The 23,012-nt window shown below is 34.3% G+C and overlaps 5 protein-coding genes across 8 annotated transcripts; 3 read left to right on the plus strand and 2 right to left on the minus strand.

The window, feature by feature from the left end:
• The first annotated feature begins 394 nt into the window (after positions 1–394).
• Positions 395–3,211, plus strand: eEF5 (eukaryotic translation elongation factor 5). Of its 3 annotated transcripts, none has more exons than XM_066405859.1 (4): positions 395–510; positions 994–1,236; positions 2,073–2,311; positions 2,905–3,211. In XM_066405859.1, the coding sequence occupies exons 2-4, from the start codon at positions 1,035–1,037 to the stop codon at positions 2,944–2,946; spliced, it is 483 nt and encodes a 160-aa protein (XP_066261956.1). In that variant the 5' UTR covers positions 395–510; positions 994–1,034; the 3' UTR covers positions 2,947–3,211. The 3 variants fall into 3 exon arrangements, with proteins under 3 accessions (XP_066261956.1, XP_066261957.1, XP_066261958.1); XM_066405860.1 differs by lacking the exon at positions 395–510 and adding an exon at positions 534–552; XM_066405861.1 differs by lacking the exon at positions 395–510 and adding an exon at positions 750–768.
• A 1,419-nt stretch (positions 3,212–4,630) lies between these two features.
• On the plus strand, positions 4,631–6,385 carry LOC136419289 (zinc finger protein OZF-like). Of its 2 annotated transcripts, none has more exons than XM_066405509.1 (4): positions 4,631–4,793; positions 5,190–5,402; positions 5,565–5,780; positions 5,928–6,385. In XM_066405509.1, exons 2-4 carry the CDS (start codon positions 5,208–5,210, stop codon positions 6,300–6,302), a joined length of 786 nt encoding a protein of 261 aa, XP_066261606.1. In that variant the 5' UTR covers positions 4,631–4,793; positions 5,190–5,207; the 3' UTR covers positions 6,303–6,385. The 2 variants fall into 2 exon arrangements, with proteins under 2 accessions (XP_066261606.1, XP_066261607.1); XM_066405510.1 differs by having other exon boundaries at positions 4,637–4,761.
• An 887-nt stretch (positions 6,386–7,272) lies between these two features.
• LOC136418324 (protein lin-54 homolog) lies at positions 7,273–15,644 on the minus strand. The gene is made up of 10 exons (XM_066404355.1): positions 15,428–15,644; positions 15,015–15,143; positions 14,092–14,346; positions 13,140–13,849; positions 12,875–13,000; positions 12,498–12,605; positions 9,590–9,689; positions 8,882–9,146; positions 8,479–8,799; positions 7,273–8,388 (listed from the first exon to the last, which is right to left on the minus strand). The coding sequence occupies exons 1-10, from the start codon at positions 15,444–15,446 to the stop codon at positions 8,202–8,204; spliced, it is 2,220 nt and encodes a 739-aa protein (XP_066260452.1). The 5' UTR covers positions 15,447–15,644; the 3' UTR covers positions 7,273–8,201.
• Positions 15,645–16,606: 962 nt separating this feature from the next.
• LOC136419494 (voltage-dependent anion-selective channel-like) lies at positions 16,607–21,138 on the plus strand. The gene is made up of 6 exons (XM_066405871.1): positions 16,607–16,777; positions 18,153–18,320; positions 18,438–18,601; positions 19,734–19,961; positions 20,326–20,534; positions 20,662–21,138. Exons 2-6 carry the CDS (start codon positions 18,165–18,167, stop codon positions 20,751–20,753), a joined length of 849 nt encoding a protein of 282 aa, XP_066261968.1. The 5' UTR covers positions 16,607–16,777; positions 18,153–18,164; the 3' UTR covers positions 20,754–21,138.
• CSN4 (COP9 signalosome subunit 4) lies at positions 21,123–22,881 on the minus strand. The gene is made up of 5 exons (XM_066405870.1): positions 22,617–22,881; positions 22,479–22,558; positions 21,867–22,418; positions 21,400–21,780; positions 21,123–21,343 (listed from the first exon to the last, which is right to left on the minus strand). Exons 1-5 carry the CDS (start codon positions 22,697–22,699, stop codon positions 21,210–21,212), a joined length of 1,230 nt encoding a protein of 409 aa, XP_066261967.1. The 5' UTR covers positions 22,700–22,881; the 3' UTR covers positions 21,123–21,209.
• Positions 22,882–23,012: the final 131 nt, after the last annotated feature.

Consider the following 23,012-nt stretch of genomic DNA (forward strand, 5'->3'; position numbering starts at 1 on the left):
CACTTATTTTATTCAATTTGATAATTAAGTTATTGCGAAACTATATAGATTCCAGCTGCTACTTAATGTTCCACATTGCTCAATGAATGAAAAAAAACACCTATTGACCATTCTTGTCAAACAATCACCTCAAAATGACTAATGACTCAACAATGACAACACGAAACGTGAAATGACGGCTTAACAAGACAAGGACGTTTATGTTTACCGCCTTGTCTGCTCATGCGTACTTAAATTTTTTAGTTGCAATTTTTCGAAGTGAATATTGTAATGTTATCAAAAAAAATTCTCCTATATTAAGTCATAGTAGTGAGCATCCAATAACATATTATCTACTAACTCTACGATAGGATAAACCTGCTAGTAGTACTACTTTTAAGGGCGACTACTTAATTTTTTTATGTCGGTTTCAAATTTGCCGCGCATTTGGCGCTAGTGTCGAATGTCGTTTACTTCTTCAGACGCATGCTCTCTTTCTTCTTTTCAGATTAGTTTCCATCTTGATCACATGTGAGTATCAGTTTTTCTGATAGATTAGCTAAAAAAATACACGTAAGTTAATAATAGTACATCAGAACATTAGCCGAAAAGGAGTTTTAAATTTGCCAAGGCGTTCAAGGGGCCTTACAATTTTACTTCTCCATAAATTCGACATTTCTGTGGAATTTGACAGAGCATGGTCCCTGTCTATTCGCGCCATGTTGCAGTGCATATTTAATCCCCAAATATTGGGCAAATTACTAAATTTATGCCACTTTGTTGCATTTTGTAAGGTTTTTCATAGTTATATATGTTTTTTTTTATTCATTAGGATCATATTTACCGCAATTATGCCTCTAATTCTTAAACTTAACGTGTGGTCCCCTAACCCCACATGTGTCGATTTGTCGCGTGTACATCAGCAGCATTTGGTTAATTTCATCTTTATAATGCTTAAAAACCCGTTAAATTCCAAAAGCATGACATCTTTTTAATTTATATATTTGTTCTTAGTTTGTGAGGAGGACCTGTCAAAACATCTAACCTAAATCACCATGGCTGATATTGAAGACACCCACTTTGAGACTGGAGACTCCGGAGCCTCTGCAACATATCCTATGCAATGTTCGGCCCTACGTAAAAACGGATTCGTAATGTTAAAAGGAAGACCATGTAAAATTGTGGAAATGTCTACTTCTAAGACTGGGAAGCACGGCCATGCTAAAGTTCACTTGGTGGGAATTGATATTTTTTCAGGTTAGTCACTACCCATTGTTAAAAGCTTGGGGTTGTGTTTATCTGATTTCTTAAAGTTATTTGATGCTCATTATGAATAATTTTTGATTGGTTCAAGTATCTTAATTTATTTGAACTCAAAAATCACATAATTCACCAAATTCTTTCAAATATGGGACATTTGCATTGTAATTTAATAAGAAGCAGCATTATTGCTTACTCTCATGATTATGGTTTTTAAGCAATAAACCTACATAAGTAGCTACTTGTAGGGTAATTAGCTTTGTATGGCAAAAAAATTAAACATATGTCTAGGTTAGTTTGTTGTTATGTGGAACAATATCCATTATTCCACATAATTAAAGAAATATTTATATTTGTATAACAAACTATCCTGCCCTCTGCAGGATCAAGCTTATGTTACATGACTCCTTAACAATAGCAGTAGGAAAACTAAAAGTATCTATTTTTCAAAGGAAAGCTTTATAAAGTCCTCTTTAATGCACCTGCAAAAGTTTTAAGTGTGGAAACATCCAATAGCTTATTGATCCCTTAAAAAGTCTATGAAATTAACTTGAAGACTTGAAGTTTTGCTAACTTATGTTTTTAAATTTTAATGACTTCAACATCTATACACCAACACTGCAGTGACAATTATCATTTTGAATTTTTAATGCTTGCTTTAAGTTTTATTTCTGTAAGGTTAGACTTCAGATAATGTTGTGATAAAGGTCAAGTAATTTTGTTGGCATCTGTCTTAAAGCAGGCATTGAAAGTTTTTGATACCTCTCAGCTGGAATCTTCTCTTACTAATTTATCTCTTAATTTCTGTATAAAAAATAAGTTGCTTTTTACAGGTAAAAAGTATGAAGATATATGCCCATCCACACACAACATGGATGTCCCGCACGTTAAGCGCGAGGACTACCAATTGACTGATATTTCTGATGACGGTTACCTATCTTTAATGTCGGACAATGGCGATCTACGTGAAGACTTGAAAATCCCTGAAGGAGAGGTTGGCGCTCAGCTACGTCAGGAATACGACGCAGGCAAAGATATATTGTGTACCGTTTTGAAATCTTGTGGTGAAGAGGTAAGTTTCCTTGGTTAGTTTATAAGTATCTAAATTTGAATAATTGCAAAATTGTACCATAGATTTCTCATATATATGATGATGACCTTAGGAATCAGTGGTAGAATTTCACTTAGACCATTTAGATCATGGCGATTCAAAATATCTAAGAATAAACGGCGTTTTGCATAAAACCGTATCTTCCTTAAATTCTTCAATTATTGATATGTGGTCATGGAGTGCAAACTAAAGTATTATTTAAGCGCCTGGTATCTCCTGCTTCCTCTTTTAATGCGGCTGCAGGTCGAATCGGTGCAAAATTGAGTGGGTGAGCTGCATCGTTGGAATATGGACATGCTGTACCTTATTCCTGGTTTTTGGTACCCAACAATGTAATAATTGGAATATCATTTGACTGCACTTTTTATTTGAAAGACTCGCTGCCTAAACGGCATTTCATTTCATCATTTTGGTAAAGATAATAACAACACATTTCGTAGGAATATCATAATAAATTCCAAAATTATGGTAGGTAGGATCATTACTTAGTTCAGCACCTCGGTCAGGTTGCTAACTGCCATGCCCTTGTTAGTAATTTAAGTCTTATTTTGCAGGTCGTAATTGCAGTAAAGACAAATACTGCCCTTGACAAATAATGTCTCGATAAGACGGTGAGGGCCAATCAAAGAAGTACACCTACCACATTCTATCCGTTATGTCCAGAGGTCCTCCCATCAATTACAATAAGCTACACATTATATTTGTATTGGACCAGTGTTAAAAACAGCTTACCTTAAAAAGTCGGCATCGTATCAACAAAGAATGTTAATACGCTGTTATGTTTTACATCTCTGTACTTTTTATTTGTTGGCATCGTTTTTGCAACAACTATAATGTTCAATAAAAGTAATTTAATTTTAACTCTTATGTAAATTTTTTTAAATCATTTTTACCATCTGCGGAACCACCTTGTTCTGGCCCAATCAATATCTTTCGTTTCGTTCGGGATTTTTGGGTACCTTAATGTTCTGTTTGCAGTTGGACCAGGGTTGGGAAGGGTCTCTATCTAATCTTGTTGACATAATTTAATTAAATAAAATATAACATTTTTTTAAAGACTTGTTTTGATATTGTCTAGTATAAGCTACATCAGGAAAACCAATTGGGTATGCAATACGTTTTACTGAGAATTGATTTAAAATATAAAATCTAATTCATTTTAGCCTTTCATTCCAATCCGCACGTCCGTTGTAGGTGTACGCTGGCGGTGATTAACGGCCCCATTTCTCATTTAGAAACAAATTGAGGTGTGTCGATTTGAAAAATGTATTATAGCCAGAAAGTGCTATTAAAGAATTTAGTCATCTGTCGTATCTAGTGGTCACTGTGGCTTGAAGTGGAATGATGAAAACCAATCATTTTTGAGCTATACGTTGAGCGCTATCACAAATGCAAACACCGCAACATCAAAATGGTCTAAATGATATGAATACTTATTTATTAATAAAAGACATTTAGATTAAAGCGGAAAAAGAACAAATGGCACTTTCGGTGAAACCGGAAATGGAATTTAGATGTCCTTTGCATAATTCCTGGATGCCAAATTATTCTTTCACCCCTAAAATTTAAAAATCCTAACATATGATTAAACCGGTTTAATAGACTGGCGAGTAACTTCTATGTTACTCGGTTTAGCAACAAAAAGAAAACCTATAAAGTCGCACATTCCAAAGTACTATAAAAAATATATTAATAAAATTTGACATCATGGCTTAATTCAGTTTACAAAACGTCGGTCAATGTTTGACGCTTGCGTAGGCGATAATGATTTAGTAGCTTAATGTGATCACGTGTGAATGAAGTTTGTGAGGGCCACTAACGGTTTCGAGTTTGTCGTCCGATTTTTATCTCCGATTGATTGAGCGATAAATTTAAAGTTTTGGGGTAATCGTCTTGTGCATGTAAGGTTTTTGCTCAAGGTAATGAGAACTTGTAATATAGTATAACGTATTTCCCTAGATACCCAAATTAACAAAAACTTTAACTTTTAACTCAGTATTTATTTGAATTGTTGTAATTGAAAAAAAATATGTTATTCGCGCACATAGTATTATGGCTTATCGCTTTTATGAAATATCTGAGCTTGGTTTTGCGTTGCAGGGCTCTACCAACCGAAGCGAAAATATTAACTTGTCTTTGAAAGTGAACAATAATTTTTGTTCAAGTATTTATCTATCTCGCTTTACATGCAACGTTGCCGTATAATGTACTTCTAGGCTTGTTGCATAATCTCATTATATTCACGAATGTCATATTGACAATTTGATGATTGTCAAATTATTTATTTACTTTTTTTGTGAACTATAACTAATTAGAAAAATAACTATGAAAACAATTAATAAAGTTCAATAAACCATAAGAAACAAAATTACCGCAGACTTCAACTGAAAACATGATTTTGCCTTTGAAACGTAAAGTTATTATATTCATCTAAAAGACACTGGTGAGTATAGTAACGCCTCTGTTCGTAATCGACATCTATCTAACGTATATAACGCAAAACTAAAATACAATTAAATATAACTTAACTTCATTGAGTGGTGAAGGTGGGTTTTAAAAAATAGAGAATTAATTTTTTCCACAGCGGTGCATTAAAATTTTTCTCCCCTAAACAGCAAAACTATTTCGACTTCTCTTGGTTTCTCCCAAAAATTTTTTTACTTGAAAATGTAATCTTTCATTTCAAAAAATGGTTTCAATACTTTCAAATCCAATTTTTAGCGTCGTATAAGATAATAGACTGATCTGGCCTTTTTATCCTCCTTGCACAGTTTTATATTACTTTTATGGGAAAAATCTTTGAGTATTTGTATTTTTTAAAACATGTTTTTCCTTGCAGAAAGGTTGAATTTAAAACATGTTTCAATCGATTGCACACAATATATTTGACGACATTAAAGTTGAACCATTGAATTATTATGTTAATAATGGCAGAGAACAATATCACGCGAACACCTCGTCTGCTTACCGGCGAAATCACTCTCAAAACGTTACAATGGCTTATGATAGAGGACCCGCTATTATGAAAGAAGAGTCATATCTACCAATTCAGGTAATTTCTGGTGAACATTTTTTATTATTTGCATATCTTCCAGACGTACAGTTTTGAATCTAAAAAAAAATCTTGTACGCACCTTACGAAACAAACCTTAATACGGATTTTTTCACTGGACTGTCGTGTTCTATATCTGCATGTAACATTTGTATATCGTAGGGTGAAAATGTGCACGAAACAGGGGAGGATAAAGAATCATTAAAACTAAACATTGTGGATATTGAAAAGAAACCAAAACGACAGACGTGTAAAATATGCAATAAAACATTAGCATCACCCTCAAGTTATTATGTTCATTTAAAGCAGCACTCAGACAGCAAACCATTTAGCTGCCCTAGATGTGTGGCTGCTTTCTGTAGAAAACCATATTTAGAGGTAATTAATTATTTAATTCAACATTAGAGATAAATACCCGATCTAACTCCCGATACAATTTTTATGAATTAATAATATAGAGAAATTTCCATGAATGGAGTTGATCCAAGCATATCATGAACGAACTTTCTATCTATTGATTTTAAGGTCCATATGCGAGTGCACACTGGTGAAAGACCATACGAATGCGACGTTTGTAAGAAGCGGTTCACACAAAAGTCAAGTCTTAATACTCACAAGCGAAGTCATTTAGGCCTCCGACCTTATGCCTGTCAAGTGTGCATGAAAACATTTACAGTTAAAAGTTACTTGACGGCTCACCGATGGGCGCACGTATCCGATTCGGGAGTTTCCTGCAACGAGTGCGATTTAATTTTTACTAATAAACATTTGTACTCGCAACATATGCAGATTCACAATAAAAAGGATTTCGAATGCGGCGAATGCAGCAAAACGTTCTCTAAGGAGTCTTACTTGATAAGACACACCAACAGGTTTCACGATAAATTTAATAGTGCATAGATGTATCTACGAGTTATTTATTGTTTCGATAGTATTTATACTTTATTAATATATAGTATTGGTGCCATTTATTTATTAAAATATTTCTGGCCTTTTTATTGTCCTAATTTTAGTGACTGAAGCCTTGGAAAGTTCCATGAATTGATCACTGAATCACCCATCTAACGTTCGCAAATGGATTTGGTCAACGTTAGTACAGAGTATTTCACCAAAATAGCAATCCCATTTTAGGGCAAAATGTTAAATACAAAAGTTCTAACTATTTACGTGAAGGTTTACAGAAATATACAGCATATTACATAAATCCGTGGCAAATTGTCTTCTTTAAGAGAGGAAACCCTTCGTTCTGGTCCGAAAGGAGATTCAAATCTAGGCGAATGACCTCGACCGTTCAACTCTCAAAGTAGTAGTTCGGCAGTTTAAGTTCGATAAATGTATTCCTGTGATGCTGAATCCCCTACCCTCTAATCAGTCCTGAACTTCCAAGTCGAATGTAGAAGCCCAGCCAATCAATCTAGGTTCAGAACAAAATCTTTTATAACACGCTATTCAAACAGCAGTATAGGGGGAATTGCTTGGCTTTAGTTAGTACCTTTATAAGCTTCAGAAATCAGACGCTAGAGGCAGCGTTGCCGACCTTATCACTATCTCGCAAATATCAGAGATTAGTTGTAGTACCTATAATCACACCTTGACTTTCAACTACAAAATAACCATGCAACCATGTGATAAGAAATAAGAGAATACAGTATAAAAACGTTGTGAAAATTGTAACTATAATAATTCGGATCAACATAAAACCAATTTGAATTTGGAATTGGGTACTACCAAAAACTGACTTTCTGTTTAATCTTTTAATGTATATATGTACAAGAAAACTTAAAAAGGGACTGCTGCAATAACAGACAGGTAAGTGACTCAAAAGTTCCCATTTTTGGGCAGTTAAAGACATTTCAAATATGAACTATACTAGCTATTAAAGTCACTATCATGTTTCACTATGATCATAAAATAAATACTCTGTATATCGATAAACTATAAAAAGTAGATTTAAACATATAGTCCTGAAATAAACTCAATAGGGTTAACATAGGTACTAATTATAACACACACTATAGCCTTGAACACCAATTCCATTATAGCACTCGCAAACTTAAAATTTTAATTATAAATTGGACTTAACATAAAAGACTAATAAATAATAGGTCTACCCATTTGCACAGAGTGTTACAATTCAAATTTATTACCTACAAATAAACAATAATATAAAAAAAATACTACCACTTCCATCCTTTCCGTCTATATGCTGTTCCAACTTATTAAAAATCCTGGCTTGCCATGGAAAACAGATGTTTCCCCTGTTTCTGTATTACTTATATAACAACAGTGATATGGTCGAATTTGATAAATGAAGGAGGTCATAAATTGATGGTTAATTACCTAATTAAAAAATTGTATCTAATATAATATATAATATTCCATGAGGTATATACATGTTCTATTCAACACCAATTTATAGTGATGTTCGGGGGTACCTATACTTCTTTAATCATGATTTACTGAAACTAGCAGTTAATTAATCTCCTGATGGGTTTTCCTACCTACCATATTTATTATTATTATATGGATAGGAAATGTACATTTACTGACATATTTTCTCATATAAAAGTGGCGTGACTTTGCTATACTTACCTATTATGCGCCCTGCATTTTGAATGATTCAATATACTTCTTTAGACATGAATTTAAATAACCTCATTTATCGTTAAATAATGTACAAGTAAGGGAGAAATATTTGCTTTTCAAGGCAAGCCAGAAGTTTTAATAATTTAGAATGGGATATAGATACCCGTGAAAGCGTTATTTACTTAAATTATAGTCTAAAGGGGAAAAGTGTTTCTAGCTTACACCACGGTTGAGCGAACAATGTATAATTTCGTTGAGGCAACCTCCGAACTCTTCAATGATCTGTCGCTTTGTGAGTTCTTCGTCTTGCACATTTGAGTCCGCTTCGTCGGCGATTGTCAAAAGACATTGGCATGTGGCCTCAATGACTTCGTCTGTGATGTACGTGACAGGCTGCTTCCTGGAAAATAAATTGACATTCGTCGCAATTGTCGTATTGACAGCTGGTGCACACTATACAAGAAAGTTTTCTTCAGCCATTCTCACTAACCTCAATAAGCTGGACTTCCGGTGTCGTACAGGAGAAACCGTGGACATTTCCTTATAGTACGGCAAAATCTTCTTGTAAACCGCCTGACTTAGTTCTTCATCGTTAATCCTTTGTGTATTTGAGATCGATTCTAGATGCCTATTTTCAGCCGCATCTTCCACGTTTCGGCATCCCCTACACTTGCAATTACTCGAACACGCAATTTTTGCTTCGTAGCATTCACAGTAATTTTTTAAACAACCCGAACGTTTACAATTGCACCCTTTCGTGTGTTTTCGGAGCACGTCTCCGGTCGTGTCTTTGGCTTTGCCAATTTTCGGCCTGAAATATAAGGAAATTCCTTTTAAGACGTCGTTTTATAAATAAAATGAACAGCAAATTATAATTTACTTCAGCTAATTACCTAAAAGCATTCGGATTTCTCTCCAAACAGGCTTTAATGGCCAGATTTCTGGTGTCCTCGTTTTCCAAGTTATTAAAGCAGTTAACGCAGTTGCAAAGGTAGCAAAACTCGCCGTTGGCGAAGCAGTCACAATATAGTTTCAGACATTGGGATTTGGTACAGTTGCACGGCTTGCGCGGCCGAATGCCGTTTGCATTGCTTGTTTGGTTTTCGGTTGTTACCGGAATATTTGCATTTGTAGAATTGGATCCCGTTTCTGGAGACGCTAGAAAAATTCGATTAAGGGTTAAAGAAGGATTTTCAGTTAAATTACATAGGACTTATTGTTAGCAGCCAAAGAAATGTACAAACTATTCATAAATTCCAATCAGTTCATAAATATGTGAGATCACTAACAATACGGCGAATGAAAGCAACTACCAAACGCGGTTTATTTGTCAAATTTGCAAAATCATGCATTATTAGAGGCCATTAATGAATTCTTTTGTATGCATTAAGAAAATGTGTCAACACTCAGTTAACGAAAAAAAACTAGATCCCACTTGCAATAATTATTAAAACATTGGCGAAAGAGTGCGAATATACGTAGAGTTGAATATACAGTAGTGATCAAACTAACGAAAACCTTACACCAATTCATACCAGATGAAAATAACTCACACAAATTTAATACAAACAGTCCTAAAAGTAATGCCATCAGAAACTTACGGCTTGTATCTGGAGGAAGAGGTTTAGGTACCACGGAAGCTGAGCTTTGTTTTGATTGTGTCGTGGACTGCTTCATCGCTGGTATGCCAACCTTTTGAACCTAAAAAATGAACCATGTACACTTATCATCTGAACTAACTACCAAGATGATTTCTACTCAGTAAGGCAGAAAGAGAAACTTAAGATATGCGAGAAACTCATTCCTAATTGAGTTCCCAATAATTCTCAATATAAAAGTAAATTGTAAGCCTTCAGGAGGTTAATCGACATATAGAATTATGTTTATATATTCATTGCAAATATGAAAATAGTTGCCTGCATAAGTCAGAAACGTGTTATTAATAAAAAAATACAAATTCTGCACAATTTGGTGAAGGAAAATTGTTCCCTGCCGTATCGTTACATGATGCTTATGGTTATTGCTTATCAGATCACAATTATGCAACTCTAACTTCTAAAAAATTATAAACACAAAGTTTTGGAAAAAGAAGGTATCTTATTAAAATTAAAAAAAAACTATGATAAATCGGATGTTTTATTTACCCTGTTTGCGAACAAACCTATTAAACAACAAACAGAAAAAAAATTATAATCATATATAATAATAGGATTTAACTTTAATTTACAAGAGGAGATATACTTTTTGCCACTTTTAAAACTTGGAACGCCGATATCTTGCGAACGCATGGAGCAATTTCCTTGAAAAATATTTCAAATCTATCCTCTCGATGTGCTACATAATCCAACGCAAAACGCTTTACAAAATGACTTTTAGTTAAACAATTTAATTAACTTCCTAAAAAGATCACATTCTAATAAAAATTACGAGTTCTGGACAATTTGATAACAGAAGAGATGCAACTACAGGATCGCGACATGATGGCCATTGTTCCTAAGAGAATTAAATTTATAAACTTACATATTATTCAACACTGAAAGGGGTTAAGTTTTTAATAGACCGAGGCAAAATATTAAGGTTGATAGAGGTTTTATCTTTATTATATACATATACATATATATATATTAAATATGAACATGATGTACTTTATACCGTAAAAAAATCTAAATTAGTATTGTTCTCGAAAAACCTCAGACTTCTTTTTCAATCAAGTTCTCTTTACAATAAGAAATGTATTTTTTATTCCGTCGGGGTATGTTTGCATAAAGAAACTACTGCCTTGAATTCGCAACTTTTCTCTTATTTTGCTAAATCTGGAAACATCGCCTTTTACTTCTTATGACGCATCGTTTACAATATCCATCAGCTGTACCTTTACAAAAGGCAGGTCGTACCGATATCGCTTCGCAGATAATTCATTCGAATGTTAGCGTGGCGATGAGCAAGATGGTCGTAATACGCGCTGCGTTAAAAATTCGAAATAATTGGATTTTCTTTTACTTTAAAGACTTGTAAAGTAAGCCGTTAGCATATCCATGACTTAGTGAGTGAAAGTGGATATTGCTGACATGATTCTGGCTCACGCTTTTGGTGCTTGGGTGTGAGTTCTGATTATTGTTTCTTGCAGTTTACAGTAAAGTTTTGTCGGATCAATGAGAACGATGTGATTAGATTTTATTTAAGTCGAAATTATTTGCAATTTTGGCTCTTTTGAAAGGAACTTAGCGCCATTTTTGGACGTAACCGAAGAATGATATCGCAATTTGAGCTGTTTCGAAAATTTAACTTTTTTTTGTGCTTTAGGTCTCAACTATGTAGGCCTCTGCTTCGAGGCGAAATTAATTGGAAACCCTAACCATTTTGAAGATTTTTCAAGAATTAATATTAATGTTTTTTTCAGGAATTAATACTGAGTTATTTTCAGGACGTAAAATTGAATTTCTTTCAGGAATTAATATTGATTTTCTTTCAAGAATTAATACTAAATTTTTTTTAGGAATTATGTAAAATTGAATTTTTTTGTGTGTCGCAGAATTTTAAACCATCAAACTTTTGTGAGTATTGAAAGGTAACTTAGGAAAATGGGTAGGCTTAATCCAAATAGTGTTTATTGAGGACGCCAATGTTCAATTAGGACTGTGGATTTCGAAGAGGCAGTTTTAAGCAGAACGGAATATAATCCTAAATCAAGCTGTAAGCGCTTAGGGTTCGAATTAGCGGTTTCCAAAAATATCATTAAAGACATTTTACGAGATCAGTTTCATTGAAACAATAATACCAAATGCAACCTTTCGTAAGAAAATTTTATTTAGGGATGAAGCTGTGTTCGTGAGATTGGGAATTACAAATGTACATAACGAACACGTGTACAGTGATGAAAGCGAATTTATTTGTGTTTTCAGGTAAATAGTCAACATTTGGAACATTTATTATAAAAATTAAACTAAGTTAGTAGTTATTTAGAATTAAAACTTTTTTCATGTATTCGTTCCAGCTAAACAACAATGAAGAATTATGAGGTACTGTAAATAATTTCATTGATAAAAAAACTCTATGCCTGGTGAACATTATACAAGAGACAAAAAAGTCTCAAAATAAAGTCAGGTTGTGACAGAAAAAAATTAAACTCATTCGTACATGGAGTAACAAAAATAGAACATTTTATTTACGAACCATGCGACATTTTTAATATTCCCACGCTTTAAAAGAAGATCCCCGCTCACGTTAAAACACGACAATTTATGTAGTAACTCTTAGTTCCATAATTAGTGAAAATCAATAAAAGTGTTTAGCAATTATTTTGAAAAAACGGTATTAATTTGCAAACTTTGGCGCCCTGTAACAGCAAAACTGCAGAACAACATTGGATATAGGTAAGTTTACCTACACCACCTTATTTTTGATTCAGGAATTTTTAAACAAGGGTTGTATAGTCATTTCAGGGACACTCTGTATATCTCTTCCATAGATATATATAGAATTAAACACAAATATATAATAATCTTTTACCTGTTGCATTGTAGCAGGTAGGTAACCCGCTGGAAACAGCATATATTGGGTCGGCTTTGATCCTGGTGTAACTGGTTTGGTGACAAACTTTGTTGTGGTGATCACTGGCTGAAAACGTTTTATGCCTTATTAGATTGAGAATGAAAACCGCTTTCAAACATGAAGAGAAAATAAAAATCCTCTTTTCAACCCTTCACTTCCTAAATTATCGAAATATGTGGAATGATTTAAAAATCGCCGGAACGTGTCAACAAATATTGCTAAGAAGCAAAACCATTCACATTGCTCTTTGTACGATCTCCGGCAGCAAATATGACCGTTTTTATAAATATATTTTGATGAAGTAATCTTTAAAATGTTAACTACTAACAACTTACTTTAACATCAGGTAACATTGACGCAGACACTGCAGCCGGACTTGCAGTTTTTACGGTATTGACAAGAGTAACTGCAGGATTACTGGCTTCAGCTGTTGTAGCAGGCACAAATTTTATGTACTGCACCTAACGGAAGGTAAGTCGATTTGTTTAAAAATTCAGTTTAATATCTAATTCTTAGTTGTGCAGGAAATATTGGGACTTTTAAAGAGAAAGAATGAGAAGAATACCAGATATAAATATTATAACATAACATTACACTTACCCCTTTCCCTGGGACATTAATTTGATGAATTTGTCCGTTTGAAAGTCCCTGCGTCCCTGCAACTTGAATTAATTGACCAGCAGAAAGAACCTGACTTCCGCTGGAACTCTTGAGGATAAGCCTTTGCGTCCCCTTTACCCCCGTTAATGTCGACACTCCAGCCGGCAAAATCTTAGTGGGTGACTTGACTTGTCCCAATGAAATCGTTTTAAAATTCCCGCCAGTACTAATTACCTGTGTCGGGTTGCCTTGCGAAACCAGCTTGATCGCTTTCGGCTGAGCTTTATTGATTAAAACCGTGCGTTTAGATGGTATTTGCTGAACACCAGTCTGCAAGATTTTCGCGTTTCCCAAAATGCCCATTTCTTGTGCCTGTTGCAGTGTTATAGTCTTATTTGAGGTTCCACCAGATGACGACATTACTTTAATTTGCTGCGGTTGGCCAGAAGACTTGTGCACCATTACAAACTGTTGGCCAGGCTTGGCGAATCCTATAGGCTTCGTAATTGTTTTTTGACCAGTCGTGGTCGTTATAATTTTTTTCATAAATATCTGTTTTGGTTGGGTCTGATGTAAAACCGTCGGTCCGGTAGTCATGGTAGTTTTACCTGATTGCTTAATCGTAATTGGACGTCCCAAAGAATAGTTTGCCAAGTTAATTTCTTGCCCTTGACTGCCCACCAATTTTATTGCTTGCCCCCCACCAGAACCTACGCAAAATCAGGAAAATGTTAACAGGCATGTTCTCCTACTCTAAACCTAATAAAATCCTAAAGTTTTATGTACATTTTAATTAAAAAAATAATCTACAATTTAAAATAGAAGTAGAAATATTAATATTGTTTGATTTTCATTTGCAATGTACATATAAAAAACTGCACAAAAAACTTTTATAATCAAAGCTTTAGTAACTATGAAAACATATATTGACATATTAGAAAGATTTTTTTACCTGGTACTAGAAGAAGTGGTTGCCCTGGCACTGACTTCATAGCCAAAGGAACTTGTTCAGGTTTTGGGGCAATATTTAAGAGTCTCAGAGGAGGCACAGTTGTATGTGGTTTATACTTTTTTTCAATGACTTCTTCAGGTTCAGCGATTTGATCATCTGATTGGATCTCTATTTCTTGAGATTCAATTTCATCTTCTGTTTGAACTATTTCTTCTTCATGCTCTACATCCCCTTGATCCTCAACTTCTAAATTTTCTGTAATAGAAGGAATTTATCTCTTACCACAAACTAATCCATAAAGATTGAAACATGTTTCCAAAAAAGGTAAAAAAAATAAATTAATAAGCTGCATACAAAAGCACAGCTCATTTAAAACATCACCCTCAAATATTCCCCTGGAGACATTAATTGCTTCTGCTTCTATATCTCTGCTGATTCTTAGGTGTATTTTAGTGTTCCATTTCATCACATTGTGTGAAAAAAAGTTCCATATGTAAGGATGTATTTTATTTTATAGCATTAATATTCTTTTATAATCAACATAAGCGACATGAATATTTTGCCACCTAGAAGAATATTTTTCACCATTATCCCATCAATGGTAAGTTGTTCTTTAAGTCCTTAAGTTTTTAAATCCCCTTAACATGAACCTGTATAGTGCATGTGGGAAAAAAATTAAATAGTCTGATAAGATAATAGCTGATGAATTCCACAACTTGACTTGCTAGAGGTTCATATTCGAACAATGTTCACTTGAATAAGTTGTACTTCGCTGCAAACTATAAAAATGAATAAACTTAGGAGGATAAAGCTGCTGCCAGCATAAGTGAATAATGCCTCACACTATTTGAGTAAATTTAAACCCAAACTGCTTGAATAATGCAACCGAACACCAATTATTTAGAAAACTTGTACCTACTCACCATCAACTTCCATTTCATTACTTTGCAAAGCTATATCATCAGGATATTCTTCTAGAATTGCCATATTTTCAATATTTTCCACTTCAGAAGATGAATTATCCGTGAGAGTCTCAGGAACGCCAGATTCCTCTAGAAATAAATCATAATTGAACCTTCATATTTAGCTATCTTAAATCATAAACTTTTATATTGGGGAATCCATTAAAAACTCATTAAAACCCAAATTCGCAAATGTGTTTTGTTATTTTCAATAACGAAATGGCATAAAAATTCGCTATTACAAATGTTTTACAAATAAGGACGCGGACGCCTTAAACAATTTTAGCTTTACTTCTCGAATTTGGGGTGAGCTATACACTCAGTTGCTGCTTCAATGAATACAAATATGATAAGTGGACTAGAAGTGGACCTACCTTGTTCAGTTAAGGACATTTTTGTAAAATATTTTAATATTTAGTCCACTTTTTCAAAAATACGAAAACATTTCAATTTCAAAACAACACGTCATTGTCAACCTTCCTTCAATTTTGACGCTTGAGATTTGACCGAACTGCCCCGCTGACGTCACAACATGGCAGCCAATCTATGACTGAAAATTTGAAACTATTAGAGCCGTTTTTGTATGTGAAATGGTGGATACCGTCTTTTTCGTCAGTAAATTAAATTATCGCAATTTGAATTTTCAGTTTAGTTTTAGTTTTACTATAACAACTCGCTTTGTCGTCGATATTTTCACAAAATAGTCTAATCTGAATTGTGGAATTTCCGCTCAACCAGAAACTTGCCATAATCTGCATATTGTTTAAACAATTGACTGTCAGTCACTATTATTGTCAAAATTTATTATGGATTTGTCAAACATTTTATTTACTCGTAGAATGAACCTTTTTTGTGAATAAATTGAATTATATAATTGAAATATAAAAATGGCGCATACGTGTAAGCCACATATAGAAGAGAAGATTTACAACTGCCCGAAGTTCGTAAACACTAACATAAAAAGCGATAGTCCACGAACGGAAGTTCGCCGGGTGAACTGTGGCAAAGGACCTGGACTCTTTACTAATAAAAAAGAACCGCTGGTAAGAATAGCGAGCTTTTTTCGTGAATCACTACTACAAAAGCTTTATTAACTTTAATTTGTTATTTGTACTGTGTTAAGGCAAAATTAATGGATTGTTTTCTAACAATCAGCATCCATCAACGTCGAAATCCACCTAATCTATTGCTATTGCCTGATTTAGTTGACTTAATGTATCTGATTCAAATTTACATATCGCATGATAACTATTAAATATAATACCACCTCGCCCTAAATCGAACTGAATACGAGCCCCTTGTATTCAAATCATAATATTTTGTAGAAAGAAAAATTCATGGAAAATTTAATTAAAATCGTATAGTATTTGTTTTAGTGACCGTAAAATTTCTATTCATGTTTCATGAGGATATATCGTAGGCCTCCTTATCAAAAACAATTTTCTCAAGTGTCGTGTGTTGCGAACATCGGTGTAAGCTTTTGGTGTAATGCATGTCCAAGAAATAGTGTAGCGAAAATAAAAGTGCCTTAAGCGGACGTCAATTTGGCAACGCAGCTTAATGCCTATCTTAACACCGTCGCCGGGCCGGGTGGAAAAGCAGCAGGAGCCAAGAGAAATTTTTAGTTTTTGAGCAATTCCTGAAATATTTCAGGGTTTAACAAAATTAAAAGGCATTTACATTCTCATTAGAAGTTTTCCATTTTTAGCAATTTTCTTAAATTGGTAAGTGATCGTTCTTAATCTCGTTTTAAATGTGTATGCGGCCTCCTAGTGTGGAAAATGTCCATTTTGTTGTAATTTTCTAATTAATTCACTAATTCTTCATTCCTCGATGAGACACGAGTCACGCTATTTTATAATAAAAAATAACTGTTACGATCCTTTCTCATCACTCCTGTTTCAAAATTTCTGCAATTCTGAGTTCAATCTTCTTTTTTGTGATTATGTAAGAACCTGCCCAGAGAAGGTGAAGTTATATTTGACATGGGTTTATGCTAAGTAGTGCGAGATTTTTGGAAATACCTTCAAATTGTGTTTTTCATTAACAACTGAGCCAACTTTATGAGCAATTGAGTCATTAAATGGAAGAATTAAATAGTCCAAAAAAAATTATTCGAATCTTGTGACTTTGACATGAATGACCTCAGCAAACTGCAAGTCAAATTTCAAAAGTACCTTAATTAAGGCCCATTGACAGACAAATTTCCTTGCTAACAGTGGAAATTGCTGCAATTTTAACTTTAGGTGGGCACATTAATACCCTCCCACCAAGCTTTATCTTTTCTTGTTTATACTGAAAATAACTGAAGATCCAAATTTATCTCAATGTTCTTTTAGCAGAAATTAGTTAAACAGAAAACAGATCTATATAAAGGTTCAATTCAGCATCACTAGTATACAGTGAGGATCTAAAATCTCCTCTCCCAGGCACACAAACAGACAAGTCCAGAAGCAAACCCCCCAGACAGACAAATAAAAGAAGAGCTATTTCAAAATTTGGCTAATCTAGAATGCGGAATATTTAACATTATGAAATTTTTCAGGTCAAGACCATGCAAATTTGTTCTGACTAAAGTAATTATAGAGATATTGCCGCAGTTTGTTAATTATTATTTTTAAATGCTACAATCAAATTCATTCACTTTTTTACATCCAATGTTTATCTGTTATCTACATTCCACTTGTAAATACTCTCTAAATCTCAGTTTACATTACTTATCACTGAATTAGCTATTTCAATTGGGCATGATTAGCACATAAATGAACCCCACAAAACTACACATTTTGACAGATCAACAAGGTACAGGTTAACACTAGCAGACCAAGTATACTCCCATGCAACATTGATCATTTTTTTGAACTAGGGCCATGTTTTTGTTTTCCCTTTAGGAACTGATATATTACATGTGATTAGTCATGAAGTGCCTTTCTCGTGAATTTTGGCAAACTTAACTTTTTTTTTATATTTATAGAGTTGGCAAAATTCACCAACCACTAAGTATGTAAGATTCATAAACAGAAATTATTTCAATGCGTTGTTTTCTGCTGCCTAAAATGATTTACAATCTGTTTAAAGTACACAATTATTTATTAACAGTGTCTAGAAGCTATGGCTCCTCCACCATACTCAGATCTTGGCAAAAAAGCCAAAGATGTCTTCAACAAAGGCTATCACTTCGGACTAGTAAAGTTAGATATCAAAACTAAGTCTAGTTCTGGAGTTGAATTTGCAACTGGTGGATCCTCCAATCAGGAATCAGGAAAGGTAGTTTTTTTGTCTAAGCTAGCTTGTATGGCATTATTGAGGTTACTGATATAATTGTGCACTTTTTACGTTTTTCTACAAATGTTCTATTTTTTAACAGCTTTTTTCGTTTATTAGGTTTCTGGTTCCTTGGAAACAAAATACAAAGTGAAAGACTATGGTCTAACTTTTACAGAAAAATGGACCACTGATAACACTCTTAGCTCTGAAATTGCCGTACAAGATCAGTTTGTTCCTGGGTTGAAGCTATCTTCAGCTTTGAATTTTGCCCCACAAACAGGGTAAGAAATTTGTGTTTCACATGCACATATTTTATACTGTCCAAAACTTTATTAGTTTGTTGGTAATTATTCCTACAAACTTCACGTCAGGTTACATTGTTTTCAAAATTATTTTAACTTTTCATTTAATTATGTTTTTACTTTATACAGAGATACTACCATCAGTTTTTCTGAGATCGCTAGTTTTTGCGCATTAAAGCCTTAAACATTTTATATTTACAAGATAAAGTTACAGTTAATGTACTTTTGATATAACCCAGCTTAGCATAAACTATTAAAAAAAGTATTTCAGTAAGAATACGCGCGATATGGAGTCGTTGTTCCCTTTCAAGTAATTTCCAAAATACATTTATCACCGATTTGGGACACACTGCATATAGAAAACTTACTCTTTGTTACTTTTTCCTGTAGAGGTCAATATCATGTTCAGAACTCTAACGTTTACTTGGAGTATAAAACTGAACAGAGCTGGGGCAACGTTGAAACTAAAACACTGTGGACGCCTCTGTATGTAGTATTTTACTATTTATTATTTAATCCATATTAGTTGATCATCGTTTTGGAGGGTTGCTTTTACATGTTGTCACCCAGGAAGCTTCACATAAAAGATCTCTGCTAATTGGGCTATGGGAAAAACACATGCAATGATTCGCTGTAATGTGCTGGTAGTATCTCTGCTTTGAGGGATTTTACAGTTTTTTTTTAAATCTGCTATCATCATGACTATGGGTTGTAAACACCAGCTTTTGTACTCTACGTATAGCCATCAATTGCATTTTACATCACTCACAATTCAGTTTAACTACATCAACGTGTGGTATTAACGGTGAGTGGTATTAATTTCCTCTTTTAAATAGCCCAATTAGTTATTCAAGTAAAATGGTGGAGGTGCAAGGAAATTCTTCACATATCAACATACCAAGACTCAACTTCAGGGCACGTGGTGTGAAAGCGAGATTGCCTCAATTTCTAAGAAAGACCAGAGATTTTTTTAGTAAAATTCGTATTAAAAAATATACAATAAAAAGCGTAAATTGTTAAAAATAATTATAATTGAAAGTCGATCGGTTTTTTAACAGCTGAAATTTTTAAATTAGGCGTGGAGTATCAATATCTCCATTTACATTTACAGGCAAAAAACTGGTAACGTAAAGGCTTCCTACGTGAACAGTCAAGTAGCTATTAACGCTGACTCAGACTTTTCTGCCGACGGGCCTAAAATCACCGGGTCGGCCGTTGTGGGATATCAAGGATGGCTTGCTGGGTATCTTGCAGGATATGACATCAACAACAAGAAATTGACAAGGAGCAACTTCGCCCTTGGTTTTACATCAGGAGATTTCACTCTCCACTCCAATGTGTAAGTATTTTATTAATAATTGAAGGCTATGGTAAAAAACGTGTAGTTATACGTTTTATAAAAATAGTGGTTTGTCGAAACTGTTTATTGTACCTAAATCGTTTTTTAGTATATTGGAGTAAATGTTAGGAGAGTTCTGTTAATATTGTAATGAAATGTAATATGGTTTATAGCATAATGTTCCTAGAACCGTCTACTGATAGAAAGCACGAGAGTGTCTACGGCGAATACATGAAGTGAAGTTCTAAACAATTCCCAAATCAGATAGCAAAGATGAGTTGTAATTTAACTCGCGATATTATATCTTTAAAGTGTTTACTTCTTCCTTTTAATTCGTAAACTATATACTTAAACTTATTTTCAGTGACGATGGTCAAGAATTCGGCGGTTCTGTCTACCAAAAAATCAACCCACAATTGGAAACTGGTATCTCCTTGAACTGGTCTTCTGGTAGTAGCAACACAAAATTCGGTATTGGCGCCAAGTATGACTTGGATAGTGAGGCTTCACTTCGCTTTAAGGTGAACAACCAAAGCCAAATCGGTTTGGGATATCAACAGAAATTACGTGAAGGTAAGTTGATAAACTGGCATAGTATACCGCAACTTTGATTGAAAGATAACTTTTAAACTATATTTTGCATCGTAAAATTTCGGTCAAAACTGAATTTGTGCGCTACTTAAAAATTTATTAATTTCAGGTGTCACTCTTACTCTGTCATCTTTAATCGATGGAAAGAACTTCAACCAAGGCGGCCACAAAATAGGTCTTGCTCTAGAATTGGAGGCTTAAATATAAGTTATGTTCCATTGTTGGAAGAAAGCATAGATCCACTTTTAAAATCGCTATTCTGTAGGTTTACAAGATCTTCTGCTGGGACTTTTTAGTATTACAAACACTGATTATTATCGTTTTTCATAATAACTATTCATGGTAACTTTTTAATTTCGATTTTCTGTTTGTCTTTGTATAATGTGGTCCGGTATAGCTTTTGGTAACCTGTACAAGCTCATGTTCCGATGTGTTTATTTGGGAATAGAGCTGCTGATACACTTATTATCCATCTCTCGGTTATACGACGCTATACATCTCGTCTTTTTATATCAAAAATTATAATTATCATTTTTTAAGCCCGATCTTATTGTTAATAAATGAAATATGTTATAGTCTTCATAAATGCTTTATTTTAGAGTAACATCTACAGGCATCAATAGCAGTACAACCCCAATTATCACAAAACTTAAAAAATTAAGATACCATTTGTTCTTCCATGACTTTGCTCATCCATTCAGGGTGAGCTTTGGAGATTTGTTCAATTATAGAATTAACTTGGTAACAAAGAGACTGAATCTGTTTGTCCCATTGGGGTAACGTTTCCCTTGCTGGAATGGAATGAAAGTTCAAGATAGTACATAAATTTGATCCATCACATACTTACTCTCAAAATGAACGATAGAATCAATCTGATCGATATAACCGTGCATCCTTCCCTCTGTAATCATCTGACTGGCAATCTTCTCTGCTTTGGTAGGACTTATCTCCAACAAAGCTCCTAGCTCTTCAAACCTGATATTATTATACAATTTGCTAGCTGAAAGTAGATTATGTTCAATCACAGCTCGATCCAAGATGGTGGATCCATCTATAGTTCTTGCTTTTTGATGCGGTTGAAGTAAGGCCTCAAAATCTTGCAGTTCGGATCTCCTGATAATTCGTTCCAAATACATTTTTTCCAAAATGCCAACTGCTGGTAACTGCTGGCAACGTTCGTCCTTGAATAAGGTGGCCAGCATCCGCGACCTTTGTTGGCCCGCAGATGCTAAAATGAAGAGTTGAGGAAAAGATTATTAAGAGCGACAATTCTAACTGTAATATACTTCATCATCCTTGAATTATAATAATTACCTAGGACTGTACATATAAGAGCACTCCTGAGGGCAGTCATCCGTTCATCTTCATGCACAATATTTCTGAAGGACAATTCATTGTATCTCTGAGCAGCCTCAATAAATTTTCTGCGATAATCTAATACCCTAGCGTAACAAACTTTGTAATACACTTGAAGCTGTTCATTTTTAGATTCCGCCTGTAGAAGTGATGCCCGATTGATAAAAGCTTCAGCCTGGACAGGGTCATCATCTTCCAAGTACAACCTTGCAATTTTCAAGTAAGTCTCCAGTTTATAATCAACTGTATACTGTTTTTGGCCAGTTTCTAAGGGTATTCCAACAAGAACAGCAGCTGCTTCGCGCCATTGTTGATGGCGTTCATAAATATCAGCCAAGTGTTGACGAATGCTTGCCACTTGCTCTTCAAAAGAAATCACTCGAGGTTGAACTTTTTCCAGCATATAGTGACACACTGCCCGTGATACATCATCGGGTAGTTTCATTAAATGAGTTGTGATCTCTGTAAGAATCTGACGGGAGATCACTAAACTGACATTCTCATTTACAACTGGAAATAAATGTCATACACTTAGGAGTTGCTTTTGATTGTACCTTGGATTGCACTTACTTGCTTCAATAAATATTTGTAATCCTTCAATAAGATCGTTGCCAGAATCTCTCAAGATTTGTTCTAAAGTGCTGCGATACCTGAAATAGGCAGAAGTTTCAAGGCAAATCTGAACTTTAAATAAAGGGAAAGTTTTACTTTTCAGCTTGTTCCTTGTGAGAACCTCCACTTTGTATGATGCTTTGTAAAATTAAACGGATACTGTTCGCCTTAGAGGACATGTCTGTTTAGATACGAAATTTCAATCAATTTTTTCCAATTTCAACTTTTTATTAACCATCAAGAATTTAAGCAAAACTTACGACGGGAAGACTCAAAACTCAACGATTTCTGTCATTCTTCTTCTGCGTGGTGGCCTCTCGTCGCCTTAGCAACGTTCGGCGAAATGATCATTTTTTAATTAAATATGGCGGACAACAATTGGCATGTCATTCATTACGCCTGCGAGGCGTCACCGTTGCCAATCCGAAAAGTGGCCGTTGCAACTAAGAGAGATAGAGAGAAAACTATCATTTGTTTATTTTCGTAATTGGA

The sequence above is a fragment of the Euwallacea similis genome, chromosome 2, assembly GCF_039881205.1.
Source record: "Euwallacea similis isolate ESF13 chromosome 2, ESF131.1, whole genome shotgun sequence".
NCBI classification, from domain to species: Eukaryota; Metazoa; Arthropoda; class Insecta; order Coleoptera; family Curculionidae; genus Euwallacea; species Euwallacea similis.

What these genes read in the sequence shown, in the direction of transcription:
- CSN4 (XM_066405870.1), bottom strand. Translation starts at nt 22,699, where the DNA reads ATGTCCTCTAAGGCGAACAGTATCCGTTTAATTTTACAAAGCATCATA. An exon ending in CACAAGGAACAAGCTGAAAA is followed by an intron (nt 22,559 to 22,616) that starts GTAAAACTTTCC and finishes TGCCTATTTCAG; the next exon opens with GTATCGCAGCACTTTAGAAC. An exon ending in TCTTATATGTACAGTCCTAG is followed by an intron (nt 21,781 to 21,866) that starts GTAATTATTATA and finishes TCTTCATTTTAG; the next exon opens with CATCTGCGGGCCAACAAAGG.
- eEF5 (XM_066405859.1), top strand. Translation starts at nt 1,035, where the DNA reads ATGGCTGATATTGAAGACACCCACTTTGAGACTGGAGACTCCGGAGCC. An exon ending in GGGAATTGATATTTTTTCAG is followed by an intron (nt 1,237 to 2,072) that starts GTTAGTCACTAC and finishes TGCTTTTTACAG; the next exon opens with GTAAAAAGTATGAAGATATA. An exon ending in TGAAATCTTGTGGTGAAGAG is followed by an intron (nt 2,312 to 2,904) that starts GTAAGTTTCCTT and finishes CTTATTTTGCAG; the next exon opens with GTCGTAATTGCAGTAAAGAC.
- LOC136418324 (XM_066404355.1), bottom strand. An exon ending in ACCACTTCTTCTAGTACCAG is followed by an intron (nt 13,850 to 14,091) that starts GTAAAAAAATCT and finishes GATTTTGCGTAG; the next exon opens with GTTCTGGTGGGGGGCAAGCA. An exon ending in CGGAAGTCCAGCTTATTGAG is followed by an intron (nt 8,389 to 8,478) that starts GTTAGTGAGAAT and finishes TTTATTTTCCAG; the next exon opens with GAAGCAGCCTGTCACGTACA.
- LOC136419289 (XM_066405509.1), top strand. Translation starts at nt 5,208, where the DNA reads ATGTTTCAATCGATTGCACACAATATATTTGACGACATTAAAGTTGAA. An exon ending in AGTCATATCTACCAATTCAG is followed by an intron (nt 5,403 to 5,564) that starts GTAATTTCTGGT and finishes TGTATATCGTAG; the next exon opens with GGTGAAAATGTGCACGAAAC. An exon ending in GTAGAAAACCATATTTAGAG is followed by an intron (nt 5,781 to 5,927) that starts GTAATTAATTAT and finishes ATTGATTTTAAG; the next exon opens with GTCCATATGCGAGTGCACAC.
- LOC136419494 (XM_066405871.1), top strand. Translation starts at nt 18,165, where the DNA reads ATGGCTCCTCCACCATACTCAGATCTTGGCAAAAAAGCCAAAGATGTC. An exon ending in CCAATCAGGAATCAGGAAAG is followed by an intron (nt 18,321 to 18,437) that starts GTAGTTTTTTTG and finishes TTCGTTTATTAG; the next exon opens with GTTTCTGGTTCCTTGGAAAC. An exon ending in TCAACAGAAATTACGTGAAG is followed by an intron (nt 20,535 to 20,661) that starts GTAAGTTGATAA and finishes TATTAATTTCAG; the next exon opens with GTGTCACTCTTACTCTGTCA.